This window comes from Rhinolophus sinicus, linkage group LG01, assembly GCF_036562045.2.
Source record: "Rhinolophus sinicus isolate RSC01 linkage group LG01, ASM3656204v1, whole genome shotgun sequence".
Classification (NCBI taxonomy): domain Eukaryota; kingdom Metazoa; phylum Chordata; class Mammalia; order Chiroptera; family Rhinolophidae; genus Rhinolophus; species Rhinolophus sinicus.
The window spans coordinates 57,880,951-57,908,209 of record NC_133751.1 but is presented as its reverse complement, the minus strand read 5'-3'; the positions used below and the strand labels follow the sequence as shown (position 1 = coordinate 57,908,209).

The window sequence follows — 27,259 nt, the reverse complement described above, 5'->3', positions numbered from 1 at the left end:
TCCCTGCTAAGACAGCTTGCTGCTGGCTATTGGTGCTATATGACAGCAAAGTGACTTGTCCCCACACATCCATCAAGACCACTGGTTTTCTAAGTTTTTTAAAGCGGTAAGAGCTGTCTCTCGCAAAAGAAATTCTACGGAGAAACTCAATGTGTCAAACATATAAAAGTGGGATTGCTTGAGATAAGGAGGATATGGAGTAGACAATTTGCGGGATGTTTGGAGCAGGAAGGACTTGCTTCTGTTCTCTTCAGATGGACATGCCAAGGATAAGAATTTATACAGAATCACAAATCAATAGTCTACAGGAGATGCGAACAGACCCTCCAGGACACCTCAGCTCTCCAGATCTCGTAGGGAAGAGCGGACCTGGAGATTCCTCCTCTGACTCCTCCGGTACAGTTGTTCACATTACTCATCCGCGATGCGCTGACTCTGTCAATATTTTGCCTCCTCCACTGGATGGTAAACTCCTTGAGAACAGGAGCTATGAGATGATGCATGTAAAGCTCTTAGCACAGTGCCTGGCACGCCTGTGATGGTGGCTATTATTAATTCGATTATCCTTTTGAACTCTTGGCAAGAGCTAGCAGGGAAATTTTTACACATCAGGTACAAAAAAAAAAAAAATCGTCCAAGCAGTCTATGATCAAGAAGTTCATGGCACTTTGGAAGTCTACCCCAAAGCAATGTCCATTTCTTTTTCTTCTGTTGATGTGCTGGACACATAAAAGGAGATTATTAATAAAGACTAGCTGAGTGAATGGCTCTTCCAGAAGGTGGACACTTTCCCAAGTGAAAAACATGTGTCCTACCCATTCCCAAAGTCTGCCCCAGCTTGACCTTTAGACATAACCTTGGAGAACAGTTTTCTGGGTCAGCACAGCTCACAGGCAGGGGCCCCCAGCTCACCACCCCTCAAAATCCCTAAGGTGAGAAAGCAGGTGGAACCTTGTTTAGCATTGCTGGGAGACCGTAAAATATGCGCCCTCCTTCGTGACTAACCCAGCAGGTAGTCCCGGGGCCACTCTCCCGCCGGCTGCCCTCTCCCTCCCCCCTCACCACCCACCCGCTGCAGCAGTTCCCTCTCCGTTGCCTGCTTTCTGTGAGTGCTGAGTCGCCCCGAGCTGCTCGCTCTCCATGTGACTTCAGTTTCCGTCTGTTCCTTCCGCAAGTGCTAAAATAATCTGATGCCCCAGAGAGAGGAGGCAGCCCAGCCCCGCGTTCGGCTGCTCTCGAGGAGGCCGGAGTCCCGGGAGAGGATGCGCCCGGCGGAGCCGCCTGGGCCTGCGGGAGCCGTGAGTATTTCCTGCGTGGTGGGCAACCGCCGCCCTTCTGGAGGTGGGCGAGCTCGGGCCAGGGTGGGTGGTAGATCAGCGTCCCTGGCCCACAGCTTGCGGCTGACTGGGAAGTTGTGGCTTGCTGCATCCAAGCTCCACCGCTCGTGTGCCCAGTTTGGCCGCTACAGCTCCTGGTAGTGGAACTACATCCCTCTGTGAGCACGCAGAGCTGAACGAGGTCAAGGTGGTGTAGAGTAGTAGAAACAATTAGGGCTTCAGATTCCTGGTTTGAAAGTTTGATCTCTGGCTCTGTGGGGAGAATATCTGGGTCTCGGTTTATTTATCTGCAAAATGGGAACAATGGTGCTTCTTCCCGGGCTGGGTGACTGGATGCAATGAGACTACTCTGTGAGCGCTCAGCGTGCTGAGTGCTTGGATCTTATTTTCTGCTCCACAACGTGGACTGAGAATCAACGTGTCATAGATGAAGACACTGATACTCATTGACAGCAACACATACTTATGGATGTCTTCCAAATGCAGGCCTGTTTAAGATGGTGGGGGTAGAGCTGTGACATAGACAGGCAAAGGCCCTTACCCACAGAGCGTCCTTGGGAAATTCACTAGGGTTCGCTGCTTGGACCCACAGCTAGTAAGTGTCAGAGGGAGACTAGGTCCCAGACTTTTCTTATCCCTTGTCCAGGGCTCCTCCATAGCCCTCGCGGCCTCTCCATGTGGGCTGGATTCTGGAAGGTTCAGCATATATCCTCATGTGCTCAGGAGCTGACATAAATAAGTAAGGAGCCACTGACCCGGCTCTGTACTGCCCTCAGAATGCACTGCCAGCTCACCTCATCCCTGAGAGAAGGTGACCATGTGTCCAGCAGTGGCTGGGACTCAAGGAGGCTGAGGCAGGGTCCTAAGAATTGAGCCCCAGGATAGGGCTGGTCTCGGGTGCTGCACTTCCAGGGAAAGTGAAGGGAACCCACTGGATGTTTCTTCCGTGATGGGTGCAGCCCATTAGAAGTTTGGACCGTAGAAACATTTTGAGTTTTAGAGCTGCCCTTCCGAAATCTGCGCTCCCTTTACCCACTGGCTGTGCTGCACAACATCTGCAGATGCCCCTGGTTTGCTGGGTTTTTTGGCCCTGAGACTTATTTATTTGTCTTATACACCCCATAGGTTTTTACATGTATGTCTGAGAGTTCCTAGGCGGGATTATAGAACCTTGGGCCCAGGAAAACAAAATACAAAAAGCTCGACTCCTGCCTTTAGGTTAAGCAAAACAAAAAACAAAACAAAACAAAACAAAAAGCCTATTTCACAAAGAGGGTGTTTTCATCTAATAGGTTTCCTCATGGGACTTCCTGAAAAACCATATAAACCTGAGTCCACATGGTGTTTAAACCCATGCCTCCCAAACAAAGAGTAGGCTCCCCGGGTCTTTGTCCTGGGGCCTGTGTTAGGAATGCATTGGCCTATTTGTCTCTGGTCTTTCTTTATCATGGAAGAGTGACATCAGTACTGATTATAACCTGTGTTCGGGTTGCAGTGTGTATTCACACCACAAAATGTAAACCAGACTCTCAGATGGACAACTAGGTGTGCCCCACACCACGCTCAGATCTACATTATATAACCACATAAAGTTAGGGGAGGGTAGGCTTTCAACCATGACTGAAAAACATTATCTTTCTCAGGATATGCTTGTTGTATGCTCAGTGATGCTCGCTGGTGTGTCTGCACATTAATGATAAATATTTTTGCCTTTGGTAGAACTTCTGTATTATACTAATTTCCACTCACCCTCCTCCCCCAACTATGCTCCTCAACTTCATCATTGAACAAATTGTCGTGGCTCAATGTGTGGGGAAGCTCTGGGCTACGTTAAGTGATGATGTCTGACAGCTGAGAGAGTCAAGGGGCGAAAAAAAGGACATTGATACTTGGATCTTATCGAGTCTCACAAGCAACTGTACATCTGAGTTTAGGGGTCTTTTAGTTGCAAACGACAAAAATCCCATCAGTTTGACTTCAGCAAAAAAAGAGGATTTGTTGTTTCAAATAATCAAAAAGTCTATGGGGGAACAGCTGCACATAGCCAGGTGCTCAAACGTTGCCAGGAATCCGTCTGTCTCTATTCCTCAGCATGGCTTTGCTCTGTGTAGGCTTCATTATCAGGCAGGACCTGAAGTTGGTGGCAAAGATGGGTGTCTGAAGCTCAAACCTTAATTATCATCAGTTTGGCATTTGAAGCATAAAAAGAAAGTCTCTTTCCCAGTAAAATCCTTGGATTGATTCTCATGGGCTTGGCTTCTGTGAACCCATTATAAACCAATCATGATGGTTAGGGGAATAGGAGACTCTGATGGGTCCAGTCTTGTTTATAGGCCCCTCCTTGGAGCCAAGAGTTAAGGTCAGACTCAAACAAACATGGAGTTCTTAATAAAGTAAGATAGTTGATTGCAAGACAATGTCAATATACTTAACACTACGGAACTATACACTTAAAAGTGGATAAGATGGTAAATTTTATGTTCCGTCTATTTTACCACAATTAAAAATTAAAATAATAAAGAAAAGAAAGGAAAGGGTAGTTTCCTCAAAGGAGAGTTAAGGAGTTGTTACCAGAAGGAGAAATGAATGTGGGTAGGCAAAACCAACTGATTTCCAGAGCAAATGGAGTCAGGTGCTGAGACAAAACCACATGTGTCTTTTCACTTTAATGCATGAGTGGTTTCAGACTGAACCAGGGAGGAAAGGAGGAAGTAGAACCCTGTCGTGGTTCTCACCAGCGAGGTGGGCTAGAAGAGCAGCGCTGGTACAAGTGATGGGCTAAATGTGGCTACAAAGTCCTGTGAGGACACAAGGACTCCCCACGTCCAGCCCCAACCCAGAAGTTCACCTTGGTCAGGTGCTATGCCATGTGCTCCAAGCACCTTTATACTGCCCCTCCAAGAAAGAAAACCATCAGGAGGGGACGTCTCTTCAGCAGATAGCAGCATTTGGGTCTCTGTCTTGTCACTCTGGCTCTTCTCAAGCAGGGCCTAAGTGTCTGAGGCAGCCCAGCACCCACAGTCACTGGCAGGGGCTCATCTTGGAGTACACACCATGTTCTCAAATAATCTCATGTCACTCCATTTTAGATGTCAGGCTGGACACTGGCTCCTCCTGATTCTCCTTGTTGTCCTCCTCTCGTGGTCCATTCGTGAACTCGCAGGTCTCTCCTGCTTTTTTTGGTGTCTCTTCCTGGTAGTGCTGCCAGATGCCAAGACAGCTCTCTCCCTCAGCCTGCAGGGTCACTGGCAAGTGGGTCTTTCCCTATGTGGCCCTGGGCCACCTCCTTCAGCTTCAGACAAGTTAATGGTCTTATCATCACCTAGCCTGGCACCATGTGACGTCCTCATGAGATTCCCCCATGGCCTTTCTTTTGTTTTAGGTTCTTGCACCCTTCCTCAGGTCCCTAAACTGAAGCTTCCATTTTAGCTAATAATACTGGCTTTATTTCCTTCTTCATCCCCAGGTTTTTTCCTAGGCTTTCTAGATTCTTTTGCAGAACCTCTAAAGGTCCTCATCTTTGTCATAGGTATCCTCCATGGTATTGACAGGTTGCCTCTTCCCCACAGAAGACCATGATCCCATAAACACTCAGGGGTGCTATTCAGAATATCAAACATCACATGGTACAACACTGACCAATCAGAACGCACATTGTCATTAGAAGCAAGGTCCTTGGGGCCCCTGCTGGGTCAGGTGTTACCTCCTAGGTTGCTAGATCATGGTGAGGCCCTTGAGAATGCTGAGAGAGCGGCTAGGCGGCTGGGATGGGGGACCACAGGGTAGCTGTTTAACAATAAATACTTACCTACACAACCCAGCTGATCATTCATTCAATGTATATTGCTCTCAGGTAGGTGCACATTGAGCACCTCCTACCTGGGCCAGAACTCAGCTCTGGTTTTGGCTTCACTGTCTACAGGCTACATGGCTTGAGCAACTCACTTTGGTCTTTTCAAGTCTTGGATTTCTTATGTGTAAAATGGAGATAATAAGCAGGGACTAGAACATAGATACTTGTACACTAATGTTCATAGCAGCATGATTTACAGTAGACAAAAGATGGAAACAACCCAAATATCCACTGATGGATGAATGGATAAACAAAACGTGGTGTGTACATGCAGTGGTGTATTATTTGGCCATAAAAAGGAATGACATGGGGCCGGCCCGGTGGCTCAGGCGGTTAGCGCTCCATGCTCCTAACTCCGAAGGCTGCCGGTTCGATTCCCACATGGGCCAGTGGGCTCTCAACCACAAGGTTGCCAGTTCGATTCCTCCAGTCCCTCAAGGGATGGTGGGCTCCGCCCCCTGCAACTAAGATTGAGCTGAGCTGCCTCCTGGATGGCTCAGTTGGTTGGAGCATGGGCTCTCAACCACAATGTTGCGGGTTTCGACTCCCGCAAGGGATGGTGGGCTGTGCCGCCTGCAACTAGCAACGGCAACTGGACCTGGAGCTGAGCTGCGCCCTCCACAACTAAGACTGAAAGGACAACAACTTGAAGCTGAACGGCACCCTCCACAACTAAGATTGAAAGGACAACAACCTGACTTGGAAAAAAAGGCCTGGAAGTACACACTGTTCCCCAATAAAGTCCTGTTCCCCTTCCCCAAAGAAATCTTTAGAAAAAAGGAATGACATTTGGATTCATGCTATAACGTGGAGGAACCTTGAAGACATTATGCTAAATTAAATAAACCAGACACAAAAGGATAGATAATACATGATCCCAATTATACGATTCTATTTATATTCTACTAGAATAGGCAAAGGTATAGTGAAGAAAGAAAAATAGTTACCAGGGGCTGACGGGAGGGAGGAAATGGGGAGTTATGTTTAATGGGTACAGAGTTTCAGTTTGGGATGATGAAAGAGTACTGGAGATGGATGGTGGTGAGATTGCACAAAACTTTGAATGCACTTAATAGTATTGGGAAGGGGCTGAAATGGTAAATTATATGTATATTTTACCACAATAAAAAAAAATGGAAATGATAATGCCCACTATGTAGAACTGTTGCAAGTATTAAATGCAATCAAACGTAAGAAGACTTTGCAAGTTCAGGTGCTATTATTATTAACCAATAGCATTAAGTTATAATCCAATTGTCTTGGATTCATTCAAGAATTCCCTAAAAATCATTATTTTGGGGGTTGGCGGGGATATTCTTCTGTGCATTCAAATAAGCTTCAGAGAAAAAAAAAAATCAGCCTTAGCTAGATAGCCACCTTGCCGGTACAATTTGAGGTATTTTGGAAAGAACAAAATTCTCTCTTACCGTCTTGAAACTACACCATGAAACTTTATTATTTTTCATCATTCCCTATATAAATACCCATTAAAGAACAGTGCATGAAAAAGTATACGGGTCATTCACACTTTAGTGTGAGCTGCTTTCCTCCTAATTCTGGCTGAGAACACTGAGGTAGTGATTATCAAATCTTTTTTTTTTTTTACAAGACAGAAATTTTTTCCCCCAAATGAAATAGCTGACTTTGCCCTCTCAATTAAATTGAGATTAAATTAATTAAGTTGCCCCAGAAGATTGAAAAAGTAGGAACTTTTTAAAAAGTTAAATCACTTGATATGCATTCTGAAGTATTTAGGGGGAAGTGTACTTCCCCCTAATAGATTGATGACTGTAATCTATTTTGAAATGAATAAAAAATAAGATAGATTGAAAAATGGACAGATGGATAGATATGTGATAAAAACAAGTATAGTAAAAAGTTCATAATAGAATCTAGGTGGTGAGTATACAAATGATTGCTGTCAAATACTTTCAACTTTGCTATTTTAAAATTTTTTCATAAAACAGGGAAAAAGTTAAATTACTGACAGTACCTAGTACCGTGTTTCCCCGAAAATAAGACCTAGCTGGACGATCAGCTCTAATGTGTCTTTTGGAGCAAAAATTCATATAAGACCCGGTCTTATTTTAATATGATATAAGACCGGGTCTTATATAATATAAGACTGGGTATAATATAATATAATATAATATAACATAATATAATATCAGGTATAATATAATATATGATATGATATGATACCAGCTCTTATGTTAATTTTTGCTCCAAAAGACACATTAGAGCTGATAGTCTGGCTAGGTCTTATTTTCGGGGAAACATGGTAGCTGCTCACATTCATTTTCATAAGCATAAAAGTCAAATAATAAAAAGTTTTTAAACTTCCATAGGAACTGTAACTAATGTAATAATATACTATCATATTACGTGCATTGTTGGGTTATTGCTCAACTGAACTATTAGGATGTTATAAGGAGATGACCCAGGTACTGGGCCTTGGAGGATGAATAGGAGTTGGACAGTTGGAGAAGTCCAAGAGAAGGTCCTTTCCCACAGAATAAACAGTGTGTGAAAATGCATGATTTAGTCAAGGATAGCAAGTATCCCAGGCTACCTGGGCCTTGTGATATTGAGGTTGACTTTTGCTGAACTCACAGACTTGGTTTGAATTGCAGCTCTTACATACTCTAGCTCTATGTCCTTTTAAACCTTTGCGAGCCTCAATTAGAATGTGTAAAATTGGGATGATAATATATGCCTGCTATGATTTTGTAAGGAATATTATATGTAATAGCATAGCACTTATCCCACGGTGAGCACTCCATAAACACTAGCTATTACAATTAAGAACCTGGAAAGAAATCTAGGAGCTTGGATACAATCCCATTGAGCTTGTCAGTAATCAAGAATCCACATTATTTTTTTCCTCAGTTGTGCTCTTTCTCAAGAGAACCAAAGATGGGCAGGGGTTGGGGGTGATATATTTCCACTCTGGGCAATAAGCCTCAGTTATCAGCTATAACCCCTTCACCCACAGGCTCTGGGAGGTCTTGCTTTCTCTGAACATCCCAAGGTCCACACCCTGCAGCTCACATGGATGGAAGAAGGTTCTGCAGTTCCTCTGTTTTATTTATTTCAACACCAGCTCCCTGTTTGCACAGAGGAACTCTGACTTTCTTTTAGTTCTGACACTGTCTTGTCTTACAATGAAGGCTACAACATTCCTTATATTGACAAAGCTTTTCCACACACATCTCTCATTCATCCTCAACACAACCCTGTGAGGTCAGCAAGGTGGTTATTATTGTCACCAATGGCCACCTTGGGAAGTTGAGTGCCTATCCACAGATATTATGTGGGTCTCTCATATACAAAGGTAATACCACGGAACTACCACTAGCCATCTAAGAGCAAGGTGTTATCTCCCCAGTGGAGCAGATTTGCACTTTTTTTTTCTTTAAACCTTTTATTCATCTTAAGTGTGTTTTTCCAGGACCCATCAGCTCCAAGTCAAGTAGTTGTTTCAATCTAGTTGTGGAGGGTGCAGCTCACAGTGGCCCATGTAGGAATCGAACCAGCAACCTTGTTGTTAAGAGCACCTCACCACGCTCTAACCAACTGAGTTAACTGGCCACCATCGGATTTGCAGTTTTTAAGACCTGTGGCCAGATGCAGCCTGTGGCTATGAAACAGAACAGAGTGCAATGACCTCTGTTGGTTCTAAAGGGCTGACCCTGACCACAGAAGGAAGCCGGTTGACTCATCTGTAGCCCTGAGGAGACCAGTCAAGCAGGGTAGTGCTCTCCAAACACTCCACTCACTGGCTGCCCAAGGGAAGAGCTGCTATGGCCTCCAACCTCCTTCCTGGAGGAGGCAGAGCCTCTGCCACTCGCAGACAACACTCTTCTCACAACCCCGGTGGAGCGCTGGCTGACCAAGTGTGCTAGGCTTGGGGTGGGAACAAGACATCTGGATTTTAAACCAGTGCTTGGAAACCATTGCACTGTGTTCTCTGTGGCATCTTGTCCGTATCATTTCATCTCCCTGACCTCAGTATTCTCACCTCCAAAACAGTGGTGAGTAGTGCCTTCCGGAATTCTATAGTTCTTTTCAAAAAGATGGTCAGTTACTAAATTTGAATGAAAATGCATTTGCCAAAAGAGATACAAGCAACAGAACTGTCCTTTCTCACACAAATTCTCAGGACCATCCATTCAAGAAGCATTGCAACAAATTCAAAATGATACAACTCCTCACTTATTTGCCCAGGCATGGCGGGGGGGGGGGGGGGGGATCAAGATTTACAGGCAAATATCAAGAGACCCCAGTAGTACAACCAGCCACTTACAAAGCAGTGAGCTCCTACCCTGGTTGTGCTGAAGCACAAGCAGGTTGACAATTGGGGGTGATTATGACAAAAACTGTAGTTTTGAACTTCCTTTTAAAACTTGTCTTAATACAGTAACATCCTTGCAACACAGGCATCGTGATTCTCATTTTACTGGGGAGGTAATTGAGGCCAAGAAGTTGAGTGGTGTATCCAAGGTCAGCACCAGGCTTTGAACCTGCTCCCTCTGTCCCCTTCGCCTGGGCTCTTCCTTCTGGGGCTGGGCTAAGAACATGCCCAAATCTAAATGCCTGAACCCTGAAAAAGGAAAGTAATGTCTATAATAAAAGTTATCTTAGTTATTAGTCAATAATAGTTTTTCTTCCATTAACTCCAAACATGATCATTTCAAGCACACTCACAGTAATTTCAATCTAAATACCTATAAGAACTTGTCTATTTCAGGGAAATTTATTAGGCTCTGATTATGACATATATTTTAATTTTTAAGCAATAATAAATTGCTTCTATTATTTTAAAACTTGTTTTAATACAGTAATCAAAGGTGATTATTGGAAAATTAGGAAATACAAAGTAGCAAAAATACAGATAGGGGAAAAAGTAAGTATCAGGTGCATTTTCCCCCACTGTTGAGATTCTAATGTGGACCCTTTCAAATATTTCCTATGCACATGTAGATGAATGCATATTCTTTTAACAAACTTGGAATTATACTCTACATTCTGTTTTGCAATCTCCTTTTTTCTTAATATTTTATTATGAACGTCTTTCCATGCCAATAAATACATTGTTGCCAAAGCATTTTTGATTGCAGCACATTATTCATGTCAGCTTGTTGTGTCATAATGTATTTAGCCACTCTTACCATTGTTGGACTTTTAGATGGCTTCCACTTTTTTTTATTATTACTCATGTTACAATTAATATTTCTGTAAAAATATTTTTATATGCATTATAATGCCTTAGAATAAATTTCTAAAAGTGGAATTGTTGAATCAAAAATAGTCTGTGTTTTTATGGTCTTTGATAACTTGTGCTAAATTGTCCTACAGACAAGTGTGTCAATTTGCTCTCCCCCTGGTAGGGTAAGAGACAGTTGGGCAGGGGAGGATTCAAAAGCCATTCAGTTGCCAATAGTTTAACAAATTCATTATTAAGAAAAACAGCCAGAGAAACAAATCATGAAGTCTGAATTCACACATCACTATTCTAAATGCTCTGTCTCCCCAATCTTCAATTTGCAAGTTCTTTTTTAGTGCATTCACCATCTGAATATTGATTTTTTGTAAAATATAGGAATATATTTATTCGCCCAAGGACTATAACTAGCTCTTTACTTTTATAACTTTTTTTTCCATTTTCTTTTACATGTAATTCCAAAATTATAATTAAATAAATCTTTGAATTGAAAAGTACACATTTTGGACATTTCTTCAAAGAAGATACAAAAAATGGTCAATAAATACATGGCAAATGCTCAACATTATTACTAATTAGGGAAATGCAAATCAAAACCATGAAGCGATAGTACTTCCCACCCACTAGGATGAATATAATAAAAATGATTTAAAAAAAAAGAAAATATCAAGTGCTGATGAGGATGAGGAGAAATTGGAACATTAATAATGCTGCAAACATCATGCCCCTTTTCCTCTACATAATTCAGTATCTATTTTCTGAGAATAAGGATAGTCTCTTACGTAACCACAGTACAATGATCAAAGTCTGGAAATTTAACATTGATGTAATACTATTATTTCATCTATTTTCTGTATTCAAATTTTGCCAAGTACCCTAGTAAGCCACCTATAGTAATTTGATCATTTAGTTACAGAGGTGTCTGCTGGTTTTTCCACTATAAAGCTGTTATTTTTGCCTGTGTAAAATTAACAAGTAACTTGTACTATATTAATGTCTTGTTTCCCAACAAATTTTTGCTCTTTAGTTTTACCATTCTTTGATGACTCTTGCCTGTAAGATGCACTTTAAAAAATACATTCCTCAATTCAGATTTCAGCCGCTTTCTCTAATTTTCAAGTAGCATCGTAAAGCTTGCATGCACTTAAAAAAAAATAGTATGTTCCATTTTGTCTTTTGTATTTAAGTGTATTAAAGAGCACAAGTCCTGTTTTAGTTAGGTGCTTTTTGTTGGCAAGATACAACAGTTGGGCCAGCTACTGGGGATGGTGATTGTAGTGAGGTGCTATCATGAGATAACATGGAGCTTGGAAATGGACCCAGCTCTGTAAGGAGCCATCAGGAACCCCAAGAGTCAGCATTCCAGCCCGTTCTCTCTACCCTGTCTCCCAGCCTGCATGGTCCACATTCTCGTCGTTCTTTCTAGTCCATTTTCTCTGATCTCTGCCCTCTGTTGACAGCTTCATTCTTTTCTGTTCCTATGCCTTGTCATCTACCTCATAGCTTCTGCTTCTTCATGGCAACATGCCTCAAAAATTCAACTCTACCTTCTCTCTCTGTGCCTCTTAGCTCCAATTTCCACCGCTAATTACTCAGTTCTCTCCCTTGTCTCTCTGCACTGGGATCATTCATAGGGTGCTAGTCAGTCGCGTAGAAGGATTGACCTCCCCTGGTCAAATGCTTTCCTAAGATTCTGTCAGCTTGGTGGAGGTGGAAGTGGAAGTGGTGGTGAGGTCGTGAGCTTCTCCTGAGGGCCGCCACTCCAGAGGGATTGTGGGTGTGGTGGAACAGAGCAGTTGACCTGGACAGTGGAAGCTACATTAGTACATCAACTGTATTTCTTGAATCACAGTCGGGACACATGATCTAACACTTCTATGCTACTTCCAGGTATGAGAAGCTGTCTGGAAGCTCTAGTGTGAATGTCAGAATGTTTACATTTCTGAGTTATTTTAAAGGTTTATGTGTATATGCATTTTAAATTTAAAGTTTACTGAACACTTTTCTGAAAAGGACATTTGAAAAATGTAGATTCCTGAAAATTTTGAAACAAAATGTTACCATAATTTCCCATTTCCCCTCTCCCTTTAGGAACTCCAACATTTATTTCATTTTTCTCATTTTTTTTATTTTGAAAAAAATTCAAATTTACAGAAAAGTCGGAAGAAGTACAATGCTAAATTTGCCAGTTGGTAATATTTTGCTTTAATTCTCTCTCTCTCTCTCTCTCTCTCTCTCTCTCTCTCTCCTCTCTCTCTCCCCCCACCCCCCGCCATTTGAAAGTGTTACATAAATTACAGGCATAATGATTTTTCACCCCTAAATATTGTAGCATATGTATCCTAACAATAAGGGCACTTTCCGACATAACTAAAACATTATTATTGTACCTAAGAAAAATTAGCAATAATCTGATAATATCATCTGTGTACCTAGTACCATCTGAAAACACATCATTTAGTACATACGTAAATTTCCCCAATTGTCTCAAATTTTTCTTTTAGAGATTTTTTAAATTCAAAATACACTCCAGGTATATGTGTTGGACTTGGTTATTACGTTTCTTAGTCATCTGTAATCAGACGTCCCCTCTGTCCCATTCCCTGCCTTTCTCAGTTTTTCAAAACTTTGACTTTTTTTAAGAATCCAAGCCAGCTGTCTTGTAGGACATCCTACAGCCTGGATCTGTCTGATTGTTTCCTCATGACTGGCCTCATGGCAAACGTTTTTGGCAAGGGCACTACCGAGATGGACCTCTGTGTTACCCAAGGCATCACACCTGGAGGCTTAGGATGCATGTGGTCTCACCATGGGAGATGCAAAGTCTGACTCTATTTTTTTGCTAAGAATCAAAGAGACCAAAGCTGCTTGCCTGAGGCTTTCAAATACTTCTTGGTAGTAGGAATTGTTTGAAGTGGTCATAGACTGGGGTTTCTGTTATTACCTATTCTCTGTGGTCTGTGACCAGCTGCCCTTTCCTTTCTCCCAGGATCCCAGGTGACATTTGCTCTTTTATTGTTGTTGAAAGTGCAGACTCCCTTCCTGTGGAGCCCTCTATATAGCACCTGTGTCTTTCGTACTTACTGGTGTCACCATCACACATTTACATCCCACCCTTGTGCATACTTTGCTTCTAGAGATTCCCTCCCCCAGACCAGTCTAAAAATATTTGCTTGTAATACCAAATACCTCTGAGAGTTACCCACTTTCTGCAAAGACTTCTTTCTTTAAAGTTTTTTTCATCTTACTTTGAGGAGAAAAATTCTCAATTACGTGTTAATACATGTACAACACTCTTAACACTTGCTAGTAGTGCCTTCAGCAAAAGGTTGTAGTCCCAGCTCTGGCAGCAACTGCTGTAGTAGTATCGGCTGAAGAAGTGGGGGAGGTGAGAGAGTCGGGATGTGAGGAGGTGATATTCAGCTTGCCCCTGAATATTAGAAATCCAGCATCCTGTCCTAAAAATGAATCCGAAAACTCTAGCAAAACAAAACCAAAAGTCAGGTCAGAGTTACTCCTTAGTATTCCCAAACTTGAATATAAGGAGACATTTTTATGGATAAAAATACCTGAGATTGGCCCTTACCTGATGGTTATGTTTCACCATCAGCTGATTAGACATTATATCACAACAGAAAACTACTTGGAATTATTATAATAATCCTTTAAAAAAGAAGTTATAGCTTTTATGTGCAGTGGATTTGCCGCCAGTACACAAGTGTCATGAAAACCCCCGCTAAATCTAAGCCAAAATGGGAAAGGAAAAGACTCATATCAACATCGTTGTCATTGGACATGTAGCTTCTGGAAAGTCTACCACTGCTGGTCATCTGATCTACAAATGTGGTGGGAGCGACAAAAGAACTATTGAAACATTTGAGAAGGAGGCTGCTGAGATGGGAAAGGGCTCCTTCAAGTCTGCCTGGGTTTTGGACAAACTGAAATCTGAACGTGAGCGTGAGATCACTACTGATATCTCCCTGTGGAAATTCTAGACCAGCAAGTATTATGTGACCATCACTGATGCCCCAGGACACAGAGACTTTATAAAAAACACGATTCCAGGCACCTCAGGCCGACCGTGCTGTCCTGATTGTTGCTGCTGGTGCAGGAATGTGAAGCAGGTCTCTCCAGGAACGGGCAGACTCGTGAGTGTGCCCTTCTGGCTTACACACTGGGCGTGAAACAACTAATTGTTGGTGTTAACAAAATGGATTCCACTGAGCTGCCTTACAGCCAGAAGAGATACGAGGAAATCGTTCAGGAAGTCAGCACCTACAGTAAGAAAACTGGCAACAACCCTGACACAGTCACATTTGTGCCAGTTTCTGGTTGGAATGGTGACAACATGCGGGAGCCAAGTGCTAACGTGCCTTGGTTCAAGGGATGGAAAGTCACCGTAAAGATGGCAGTGCCAGTGGAACCACTCTGCTCGAAGCTCTGGATTGCATCCTGCCACCAACTCATCCAACTGACAAGACTTTGGGTCTGCCCCTCCAGGATGTCTACAGAATTGGTGGTATTGGTTAGTCCCTGCGGGCCGAGTGGAGATTTGTGTTCTTAAACCTGGCATGGGGGTCACCTTGGCTCGTTAGTGTTAACAACTGAAGTAAAGTCTGTTGAAATGCACCAGGAAGCTTTGAGTGACGCTCTTCCTGGGGACAATGTGGGCTTCATTGTCAGGAATGTGTCTGTCAAAGATGTTCGTTGTGGCAATGTGGCTGGTGACAGCAAAAATGACCCACCAATAGAAGCAGCTCGCTTCACAGCTCAGGTGCTTATCCTGAACCATCCAGGCCAAATCAGTGCCGGAAACGCACCTGTGCTGGATGGTCACACAGCTCACATGCTTGCAAATTTGCCAAGCTGAAGGAGAAGATTGATCGTTATTTTGGGAAAAAGCTGGAAGATGGGCCGAAGGTTTTGAAATCTGGTGATGCTGTCATTTTGACACGGTTCCTGACAAGCCCATGTGTGTTGAGAGCTTCTCTGACTACCCTCCTCTGGGCTGTTCGTGACATGAGACAGACAGTTGCTGTGGGTGTCATCAAAGCAGTGGACAAGAAGGCAGCTGGAGCTGGCAAGGCCACCAAGTCTGCCCAGAAAGCTCAGAAGGCTAAGTGAATATTACTCCCAATACCCGCCACCCCAGTCTTAATCAGTGGTGGGAGAACGGTCTCAGAACTGTTTGTCTCGGTTAACTCTTTGGCCACTTAAGGTTAATAGTAAAAGACTGGTTAATAATTACAATGCATCGTAAAACCTTCAGAAGGAAAGGAGAATGTTTTGTGGACCATTTGAGTTTTTTTTTGGGTGTGTGGCAATTATTAGTTTTAAAAATCAGTGCTTTTTAATGGAAACAACTTGACCAAAATCTGTCACAGAATTTTGAGACCCATTAAAACAAAGTTAGTGAGAAAAAAAAGAAGCTATATATTATTAATACAGGAACATCTACATACATTTGAAAAAAAAGGTAACATCAGCAATATAATATGTGTTTAAGTGTCAGAGGGACTGACATAAAAAGAGATGTTGCTGCATTCCTGAACTATTTTGATTCTTGTGACGATACAGACTTGGAAATTTCAGGACTTCACGAAGCAGAGACCAGTCAAAAGATCTCACTCATCCTTTCTTCTCTGTCCATTGCAAAAGCAAGTATCACCCACATGTCCCCCAGACTGGAGGCACTCCTTGGACTGCATGTCGCCATCATCGTCTGTTCAAGCAATAGCAATCCTGAGCCCACAACTGGTGTGCTCATGGGATGGATCTGAAAGCACTGCCCCAGCTGACAGCCAAGCCACTGCCAGCAGGATCAGGATGCCCTTCCCAAAGGAGTAAATATTCCCATCCCTTTCATTGTTTCACTCAGCTCACTGGCCCTCAACCAGTCACCTTGTACCTTCCTTGGGTCAATGAAGCAGCAATTTTTCCTGATTATTTTGTGAAAACAGAGAAAGCAAACAGCATAATTTCTAAAACAGAGGAATTTTTGCAGCTGATGTGCATTCTCCCTCCTCACTCTTAGTGGTCTCTTGTTTCAGAATAGTCTTCATGTTGTTTTTACGAAACGAATTTGTTTTAACCACTTATTTGTTATAACCAGATCGGAGAGAGAAAAGCCAGACAAAACGCCACGTTGTCTTTCTGCCTAAAAAAAGGAACACTGTTTATAGACGAAGAATGGATATGGGATTGAATCACAGGTTCCCATAACCAATTAATAGTTACAAAGGGATGCCATTGAGCATTTGAGGTCCTAAAATTTCAAGAACTTCTTAGGGAAGAACCAACAAGGACATTTTGTGATGACTGGACACAACAGAATAGTTAGAAGATAAAGAAAAAATATAAATTCTACACGAAAAGGACTTCACTTTAATGTGAGGTAGGATTTATAACCTTAATATCTCTGAGTCAAATGTGTTACAGAGACAGCACAGACTCTTGTCTCTTAGCACCTAGTCAGTGGTGTCTTATCCTTCAAAGCTTTTTGCTAATTAAAAAAGCTCACAGTCTCTGCTTTAGCCATGTTCATAATAACCATGACTGGATAAAAGATATAGGAAACTTTATAGAAATTGTCAGCAAAATAAAAGGATGTAGAACTTATAGACTATATATCAAAGAGAATGGGTCTTATCATTTTATGCCTCCACACTTGGAAGGAGCTTTTCGACTTTATTTTCTGGTTTGAGAAGAACAGATACAAGCAGAGTCTGTTAATGCTTTTGCTTCTTATGTCAGGATCTCAGGTCTTATAATCGGTTATTTTCCCAATGGTCCCACAGACCAAAATGAGGCATGGTTCTTATTCAGCCCCTACGTGGAACAGAGCCCCTACTTTGTATTGACTCTGGCTCCCACAGTGGTTCACAACCTATGAAATGGGAACCATTGAGCCAAGCCCTTTTAATGATAGTGAAGGGAGGTTCCAGTTTACCCACTTAAATTATTAATGTCATATTGCCATGTGTGCCCTCCTTCATAATTGTTTTCCATTTACTTCCCTTTCTCATCTTATCTAAGAGGAGCAACATTTGGCTTTAAAAAAATGAATGTATTTTTTGGAAGATGTCAGAGAGATAGAAATAAAGTGGGACAGTTACTTATTTGCACCCTCAGGCTTAGACGCTGTCATACAACTAAAGACACTGTTGTGTGTGGGTGGAGGAAAGCAGTCCTGTACACGCAGGAGAGGGTTCATGAAATTTTCCAATGAGATTTGCCATCCAAACTGTTTATCTTGTATTCTTTATAATGGCATGACTCTGAGGAGGCCTTCTGGATCTAACAAGAAGAGTGTTTCTCAACCTAAATGGTTATTATTTTCAGTCTTTTATTTATTTTCAGAGTCATTACATACCTTTTTGTTTAGTGCTGTTCCAAGCCCCATTCTCATTTACATCATTGTATCATTCAGGGTCCAACCAGGGAACAGAAACACGCAGATTATTTAAAACAGTAAATTTAATTGAGGAAATCGGCTACACGTGACAGAAGAGGCTGAGATGCCAACCATGGAATAGCTATCCCAGAGAATAATAACTTTAGGAAGCCTTGACCTCCCCCTAGGGAGGGAAGGATAAAGAGAAGAGGGTGTTACCACAACCTGGGAGTCACCAGAAGAAACTCAAGGATTTCTCTGTCCAACGCAGAGCTGGCAGGGAGAGAAATACCCTGGATTCTCTTCTCCTATGCCTTCTCCCCTCCCCATACTGCCTCCCATTGGCAAAGACAGCTGGAGGCCTACTGACACCTAGAGCTTGGAAACAGAGGCTTCAGAAGTCAGCCCCCTACAAACCAGAGCAGGATGGGGGGAGGGTAAACCATGGATCTGAGGATAAATAGCTCTCAACCAGCATAGTCCTCTGTTCCTGGGATTAGCCTTGTTCTGGAATTTATTAATGTAGAATTTTTAATCCAACTTTCCCTCATATTTTTCATATGTTTAGTTGGTATAATGATATATTCATTCTTTCAGCCAAATTATTCATTATTTTTTCCCTCTTTGTGTGTCTGGTGGATTACTTTGGAGAGTACACATAGGAATGACAACCACTCAGCCATTGGTGTTTTGAACTCATAAATAATAATTATGTTATTAACTAACTTCACAGATAATGAAACACTTTCACATACACTATGTGATTCTCATTAAAACTGAATAGTTACCATTATCCCCATTTTATAGAAGGATTACCTGAGTCTCGGAGACTTTATGTGAATTGCTCAAGGACAAATAACAAATACTGGAGCCAGGATTCAAATCCTGGTCTGTCTGGTTCTAAATTCCATAATCTTCCCATGCTGTCTCAGGAGAGGAGTGGCCCAGAGGGTACAGCAAGAGTTTTTCTGGGCTGGTTGACTGAATTTAGAAGGAAGGAGGAAAATATGTTTTAAATTTGCAAAAATTTTCTTGTTGACCCAGAAATTAAAATTACACTCTGGGCGTAAGTGACACCAGGCCTATTTAACGTTCTAGTCTGAAGAGTTGCATCTTCCCTGAAGAAAATGCACTCTTGCCCTGAACACATCTAAATTCAGTATTTCAGTATTCGTAGCTGGCTCTTTTAGAAGGGTGAGTTGTCACAGCAGCATTCACCATCCCAAGCCTGACACGGGGGTAAAGGGATGTGACGGGGGGTAGAGGGGAGGAATCAGGTTCACAGTTCCCATCTCCCTGTCTCTCCTCAATAAAATACAGGACACCTAGTATTTGAATGTCAAAGAAACGATGAATTTTTTTTTTTTTTTTTTAGTGTAAGTATGTCCTAACTATTGCATGGAACATATTTACACTAAAAAGTAATTTGTTATTTATCTGACATTCACATGGCATCTTGAAATTTGCTAAGTGTGGTAGCTTTATCTGAAGGTGGGCAATGATCCTAAGATTTCAGAGGTGTGTGTGTGTGTGTGTGTGTGTGTGTGTGTGTGTGTGTGTGTGTTGGGAGGATACTGAGGACAGGAGCCCATATGCCTCTGTTTTTGCCATCTGTGCCCTGTACATGACATGAGGTGATAATTCCTGAACAGGTGCAGAAGCGGAAGGAGGGTCTGGAAAGGGGATTTCCAGTGTTGGGCAAGTACTGATGAATTCTGAATTGGAGGTTCCTTCTGTGGTAAGGAGAGCTGGCCTGACCTGAAGTGAGGGTTAAAGTTGATTTACCTGGTTTCACTTAGCTTTTCTGTCAGTCTGTTTTCACTGGTGAGTATTCAAATATGACCAGGAAGTTAAAATTAGCCTTAGAGATCGTGTAAACTTATTTAAAGAAAGGGAAAGAGGAAGGGGCCCTAGATATCCAAGATGTGTCAGGCAGAATGGTCCACGGAATAGATGAGGAGGTTCGTGTCAGCCCTGGTGCTGCTAGCCCAGGAGACTGGAGAGCAGACCCTGGGGTCTTTCCCAGGAAGATGTCAAGGAAAGATTGGGCAATTGGAACACTGGGGCCAGGCACTTGCCTCAGATTCTGAGGAATGCAGAGCCAGGAGGGGATGCCACTGGGGTATAAATTCTCCTAACAGGAGGGCAGTCAATTCAACAGCACCTACAGGGAGAGAAATTACCCTGGTTTCTCATCCTGGGACTCATGGAGGGGAACCTGAGAGATGTTTCCAGCCCTGCTCTTAAGTTGATCTGAAACCTTGAATAAGCCATTATCTCTGGGCCTTTGTGTGTTCACTTATAAAAATGTGATGGTGAAGGATATATGACATTTTCATCAGGGCTCCTCTTAGTTCTAAAATTCTGTTAGTATATGTATAATTTTAGGTCTTCTCATGACTTCTGTTCTATGCTCATTGGCCAGATAAGAAGGCTGATAATCAAACTTCATCAATAATCTTTATTATATATGAAGATCGCATTTTCATTTTCCCCTTAGTTTTTCCCTTATCCAGGAAAATATAAAAACCCTTTTTTCAAAAGTCTACATACAAATGAGTTAACCAATGAGATCTACTTTTTTACTAAAAACCTCATCTCAACACAACAATTAGCAACTCTATGTGACCAGAGGCAACAATATTTCAATCTCAGTTTACCATTCATTCATTCACTCATTCATTCATTCATTTGGCAAATATTTATTGAGCTCAGGTGATGCATCAGGCAGATTTGAGCTTTTGGAGGAAAACTTCAACAGAACTGTAAAACATGGCAACCTCTAGGTGACCTGAGACCTGGTTCCTCAAATCCTTTGCTTCTTACTTCTGTTGCTGGACTCAGGAGTTTCAGTGTTCAGCCACCTGTCCATCAAAACAAAAATGAGTTCTTACTGACAGTTGTAGTGAAAGGTTGAAAGTGTTGGCTAACTTGAGGTATTAAAGAATCTGTGGGTTTCCACCTGCCAATCGCTGTGGGCTTTCAAGACCAGACAAAATTAGCAAGTGGCTTCTACTGAGAGTCCAGAGCAGTGCTCTGGGATGTCTTTCTCTTACACGCTTCTTCCTTGCCTTCTGTCCACAGTGCTGCACTTGAGATGGAGTTACTGCCTTTCTGGCTCTGCCTGGGTTTTCACTTCTTGACAGTGGAATGGAGGAACCAAAGTGGAATGGTCACAGCAGCTTCCCAAGGAGGCTGCAAGTTGGTGAGTTTTCCCAGGGACTCTGAGTTGTCTGTTGATCCTGTCCTGACAAGGTTTGGTCTGTTTGGAAAGCTGATGGATTGTCAATCAAGGAGGGCAGGGAATGAATGAATCTGAATCACTCAGTACACACCTGGCACGATGCCATGTGCAAGCTGCTTTTTAACCAAAGGTTAAGATGAGGCCTGGGATAGGCTCTGCCCCACCTGTTTCATACCTGCTGAAGACACAAGGCCCCAGAGATAGGCCTCGTCCAGCCATCTGGAGCAAGAGCACCTTGCCAAAGCTCTGGATGACTGAGCTCCACTAGTGGTATTAGAACAGATCATGGTGGGGCACATTAAAGTCAGGGAAGCTCTGCCTCAGGATTTCTGTATGAGCCGATGCCATGCTTAGACAGCTGTGCTGAAGAGCGCACTGCCCACGCTGCACTGTGGAGCAAAATCCTTGCCTACGCTAAGGCTTAATATGATCCAGGGAGTAAGACATCTGAGCTTTTATGGTTTACCCTCTCCAGGGCTTTCAGCCTGTACGTGGAAACAGACTCAGCTCATAACAACTGAGCACGTCTAGAAATTTTCTCCATTGCCTATAACTCAGTGATATAAAAAATCTGCCTGAAAAACATACATCTAATAAACATTTCTTGAGCTCTGTTATCCATGAGGCACTGGGGAAACAAACTGGATGTCAGGATTAATACTTATACTCAAAAATGTATTCTTAAGGCTGATGAAGCTTAAAAACCCAGCTAGCCATAGTTCTTAACCATTATTAATAACCTCTAAGCACTACGCTGTAGTATACTCCAGTGTGGGGTAGAAAATATGAGTGAGACGAGGTTTAAACCCCAGTCCTGTGACTTAACGAGCTGGTGACACTGGCTACTCTGTGCCTCAGTTTCCACATCTGTAAAATATGGAGGTAATGATACCAACCAATAATACCATAACACTGGGTCGTTATGATGATTGAGTTAATGTATGTAAAGCACTCAGAACAGTGCCTGAGTGCCATGTGTTTTATCTGTTATCGTTGTTAGTCTCTGCTACACAGACTTCCATTATTCCCTTACAGAGGCAATGAAAGATTAACTTCACACTAGCTAACTAGGCATAGGAAGAAGAGGGAATAAAGTCTTGAGTTCTCTGACAGTCTTTCAGGGTTCAGGCCAGACGCCCTGCCTGACTCTCTCCAGCCTGGGAGCAGGAATATGCAAACTCAACTGCCAGTGAGCTCAAAGAGTAGATTTCCTGTGGATCTTTTCAACTGAGGGCTGAGAGTTTGAGAGTCCAGGTGCCCTCCAAGGTCCCTTCTTGCATTAGCCATGCGTCATTATCATAAAGTGACATGGTAAGGTTTTCTTGGGCTCTGCTGGCTCCCTGGACCTCTTGTAACACCTCAGGGATTTGCAGAGATGTGACCCCCACTGACTGCAGCAGCTGTGGTGAAACAGGGTCTCTCACAGCTTTTGGAAAGCCCCGAACCACAGCATTCTCCAGAGAGTCTCTGTGTGGGAGAGACCAACACTTACTCAAATAAAGAAATACACCTCGTTTCTGCATGGGGAGGTTCAATTTTGTAAAGATGTCAGTTCTCCCCCAATTACTCCATGATTGTAATGCAACCCCAGTCACAATTCTAAAGACTTTTTTGGGGGAAGGGAGGTGTGAAAGGAACTTGACCAATTCAACTGGAAATGAGAAACAACTCAAATGCTCAACAATAGGAGATTAATTAATTAGATCATGCTAATCACTATAGCTAACACTTCTTAAGCACTTATGTGCCAAGTTCTGTGTTCAATGTTTTACATAAATCATCACATTGAATTCTCCTTCCCCCCAAAAACCCTATGAGAAAATTACAAGTATAATTTCCATTTTCCAGGTGGAGTAATGAAGATCCTGACTGGTTAGATGACCAGCCCACAGTCACCCATTTGATAAAAAGCAGAACCAAGCTGGATTGACCCTAGAACTCTTGCTCTTAACCATTACTGTGTTCATGCAATGAACTAATAGTTACTAAAACGAATGTGATCAAATTTATTTTTATTGCCAAGGCAATATGTCTATCACATATTGTTAAGGGGGGGGGGAGTAGATGACTGAACAGTTTGTAGAGTGCAGTCTTATTTTAAAATTTAAAAATTTTTTTAGAATAGGTAGATAATATCTTTAGAAAAGAGTCCAAAAGGAGATGTAACAAAAAGTTAATGATGTTTCTTTGAGGGAGAAGCTGAGGTTACTGAAGAGTTTAATTTTCTGTATTTCCATGCTGTATCCGTTTTTAATTATTAGGTTTTATTTTAATAATCAGGTAAAGAACTTGGGGCTCCGAGAGGTGAATTCCTTGTCCAAAGCTAATAAGAGGCAGAGCCACGGTTCACACTTGAGTCTGTTATCTCTCCAAACCTGTGTTTCTTCCTCTCTATCAGGACTTTTCTGCCCTGTTCCAGTATTCCACTTGCCCGCTGGGATTGGGCCCACAATTTTAGGCAATCATGGGCCTTGTCCTATTGACCAATCTGTGCAAAGGGATGCCATTGCTCTTCTATCTCATCACTTAAAACTTTTTTCCTGGACACCTACCTTTCTGACAACCTGTGGCTGATGGTTTTCACCAATTTTGTAAAACACTGGGCTGAGTTTATCCTGAAGCTCGAGTGACTTCTGCAATGAGACTAGGGTCATCCCATCCCTCCTATCTTCTTACATAGCACAGTGGTGGTATATGGTATCCGTGAAAAACACTGAATTGGGCATTAAGAGCTCTGGCCTCTGGACGCAGCGCTGCCATTGACTATTCGCTTCTGTCCAGACCCCACTGTACCTCTCTGTACAATTCAGGGTGATGACAAGCTATGAAGCCCTTTTAAGCTGTAATATTTATCAATCCAGAATGTAGAGGAGTGTCCCAGGCAAAATTTCTCTGGGTGAAATGAAGACGCCACAGCACCATTGGTTATTGGGAAGAGTCCCTGTTAGACACACAGGTGTTATGGTAATAGTGATTATAATGCAATAGTGACCGATGACATTAATAGCGCCCACAGTTTGTCAGGCGTTGTGCAGCCTCCCGTCTAATCTCATTGCAATCCTATGAAGTAGACACTATCTTCATCTCCATTTTCCAGAGAAAATAACAGAATTAGGCTAAATTAGTTGCCCAAGGTTAAACAGGAAATAAATGGCAGAGATGGGATTCAAACCCAAGTAGAGACCTGGTCCTCAATCTTTCTCATAGCTAAAACCAAACACCAGGTACAATTGTCACCATTCAGCACCCGATTGACAGGAGCTCCGATCTTTTCTAACACACTGTGTGTTTTAAGTGAGGCCTGGAACTCAGCTCCTAGCTGACTATTTTAAGGTGAAGTTTAAGAACGAAGAAAGGTTCCCTTTTGTTCTATAGTTTCCGATCCTTTTTAAAAAGCATTATGATCTCTAGAGCCATTCCCAGACGTTGCAGGAACAGTCTGATGAATTAAATAAGCGTCTGTACATAAACCTCTGTCTCAGAAGCCTCCTCCCTGCTGACCAGTGTATTTCTGGACCTAGGTGGATGGAGTCGCTGACTGTCGAGGGCAGAACCTTTCTTCGGTGCCCAGCAATCTCCCGCCCTTCCCCCACACGCTCATCCTGGACGCCAACCCTCTCAAGATCCTGTGGAATCATTCCCTCCAGCATTACCCTCTCCTGGAGACCCTCAGTCTGCATAGCTGTCAGCTGCAGCGCGTCGGTCGTGACGCCTTCCAGGAGCAGGTCCACCTGCGCAGCCTGGCGCTGCCTGACAACGCCCTCTCTGAAAGCTACAAGGAGACAGCAGCTGCCTTCCGCAGGCTGCAGGGTTTGTGGAGGCTGGATTTGTCGGGAAACTCCCTGACGGAAGACATGGTGGCCCTCATGCTCCAGAACCTCTCTTCACTCGAGTCTGTGTGCCTGGCAAGGAACACCATCATGAGGCTTGATGATTCTGTCTTTGAGGGCCTCGGGCAGCTCCGGGAACTGGATTTGCAGAGGAACTACATCTTTGAGATTGAGGGTGGTGCCTTCGATGGCTTGACTGAACTGAGACACCTCAACTTGGCCTATAACAACCTCCCTTGCATTGTGGACTTCAGCCTCACGCAGCTTCGGCTCCTCAACGTCAGCTACAACGCCCTGGAATGGTTCCTGGCATCAGCAGAAGAGGCTGCCTTTGAGCTGGAGACACTGGACCTTTCTCACAATCAGCTGCTGTTTTTCCCGCTCCTGCCCCAGTCCAGCAAGTTGCACACCCTCCTGCTGCGGGACAATAACATGGGCTTCTACAGGGACCTGTATAATACCTCGTCACCGCGGGAGATGGTGGCCCAGTTCCTCCTTGTGGACGGCAACGTGACCAATATCACCACAGTCAACCTCTGGGAAGAATTTGCTTCCAGTGACCTTGCCGATCTACGCTTCCTGGATATGAGCCAGAACCAGTTCCAATACCTGCCCAATGGCTTCTTAAAGAAAATGCCTGCCCTCTCCCACCTGAATCTCAACCAGAATTGCCTGATTGCGCTCCACATCCGGGAGCATGAGCCCCCAGAAGCACTCACGGAGCTGGACCTGAGCCAGAACCAGCTGTCAGAGCTGCACTTGGCTCCGGGGCTCCCTGGCTGCCTGAGGAGCCTCCGGTCATTCAACCTGAGCTCCAACCAGCTCCTAGGTGTCCCTACTGGCCTTTTTGCTGATGCCAGTAACATCACTACAGTTGACATGAGCCACAATCAGATCTCACTTTGTCCCCAGCCAGCTGGCTTAGCAAGCATGAGCCCCCCTAGCTGCGTGGATTTCAGGAATGTGACATCTTTGAGGAGCCTCTCTCTGGAGGGCTGTGGGCTGGGAGCCCTACAAGACTGCTCCTTCCAGGGGACCGCCCTCACTCATTTAGACCTGTCTGGCAACTGGGGGGTTCTGAATGGGAGCACTGCCCCTCTCCAGAATATTGCCCCCACATTACAAGTCCTCTCTCTCAAAAACGTGGGCCTTAGTTCTAGCTTCATGGAGTTGGACTTCTCTGGGTTTAGGAATCTGAGGGACTTGGATCTGTCGGGAAATTCCTTGACCAGTTTCCCAAGGTTCAGGGGCAGCCTGGCCCTGCAGACCCTAGATCTTCGCAGGAACTCGCTCACAGCCATTCCCCAGAGGGCTGTGTCTGAGCAGCTCATGAGAAGTCTGCGGACCATCTACCTCAGTCAGAATCCATATGACTGCTGTTGGGTGGAGGGCTGGGGGGACCTACAGCGTCTGCACAGCATCACCGACTTGGCCATGGTCACTTGCAACCTCTCCTCCAAGGTCATTCGCCTGATAGACCTGCCCAGAGGCATGCCTCAGGATTGTAAGTGGGAAAGGGTAGACATGGGCCTGCTGTACCTTGTGCTCATTCTCCCCAGCTGCGTCACCCTGCTGGTGGCCTGCACCGTCATATTTCTCATTTTTAAGAAACCTCTGCTTCAGGTAATCAAGAGCCGCTGCCACTGGTCCTCTGTATACTGACCTGGCTACGAGCCAAGGTTAGAAATTTGGTCTGTGCATGGAAAAACACTTTGTCTGCCAGATTTCAAGATCTGATGCAGAGGACAAATCTGATGAATTGAGGTTTAAATTAAAGTGTAAAATGTTTCCATCCCTTAGTCACCCCACGTTCTTCCTCCATCATTATGATTCATCCTTATTATCCTGGTAAAATATTTATTAAGCGACATTTTACAAAAACAAAAAACATGTCTCATAAATATTTTTTAAATCAAACACAGCTTGTGTGTTTTTTTCTTTCTTTAATGTTTTTTGGTAGTTTCACTTAGATTATTTTTCAGTGCCCTTCTTTTGATGACGTCCATGGAGCTGGTATGAAAGTGTGGTGATTCATTCCTACTCTACAACAAAAGCAACTCCAAGAGCGTGTCCTCTGGATGGTGAGAGCCACTGCCCTGCGGGCTCACCAAAGGCCAGAATTTCAGAGTTGACCTGGGGGATCTGAGATGAGTACTGTCACCTCCTGTCTTGGCTTGCACTGCTACTGCAGCCACAGTGGGTCTGAAAGGGTCTTTTGCAGGTGCCCTGGGTTCATTCCTGAAGATGCTGGCAGGCAAACATCATCCTTCCATGGAAAAGGTAACAGGACAGTAACTGGGCCCTGAGTTTATTCCTGCAATAAACTGAACACCAGGCCCAGTCCTTGTTCTGAGAGAAAGTAAAGAGTAACACAGAGA

At 43.4% G+C, this 27,259-nt stretch overlaps 1 protein-coding gene and 1 pseudogene across 1 annotated transcript; both read left to right on the top strand.

Moving 5' to 3' along the window:
• Positions 1–1,159: 1,159 nt before the first annotated feature.
• Positions 1,160–26,802, top strand: NRROS (negative regulator of reactive oxygen species). Its single transcript, XM_019723664.2, has 3 exons — positions 1,160–1,298; positions 20,892–21,012; positions 24,573–26,802. The coding sequence occupies exons 2-3, from the start codon at positions 20,905–20,907 to the stop codon at positions 26,541–26,543; spliced, it is 2,079 nt and encodes a 692-aa protein (XP_019579223.2). The 5' UTR covers positions 1,160–1,298; positions 20,892–20,904; the 3' UTR covers positions 26,544–26,802.
• LOC109443369 (elongation factor 1-alpha 1) lies at positions 14,046–15,656 on the top strand (annotated as a pseudogene).
• Positions 26,803–27,259: the final 457 nt, after the last annotated feature.

Excerpts from the sequence above, each read along its gene's own strand:
- NRROS (XM_019723664.2), top strand. The coding sequence starts at position 20,905 with ATGGAGTTACTGCCTTTCTGGCTCTGCCTGGGTTTTCACTTCTTGACA. Across the intron at positions 21,013-24,572 it reads CCCAAGGAGGCTGCAAGTTG|GTGGATGGAGTCGCTGACTG; the intron begins GTGAGTTTTCCC and ends TTCTGGACCTAG.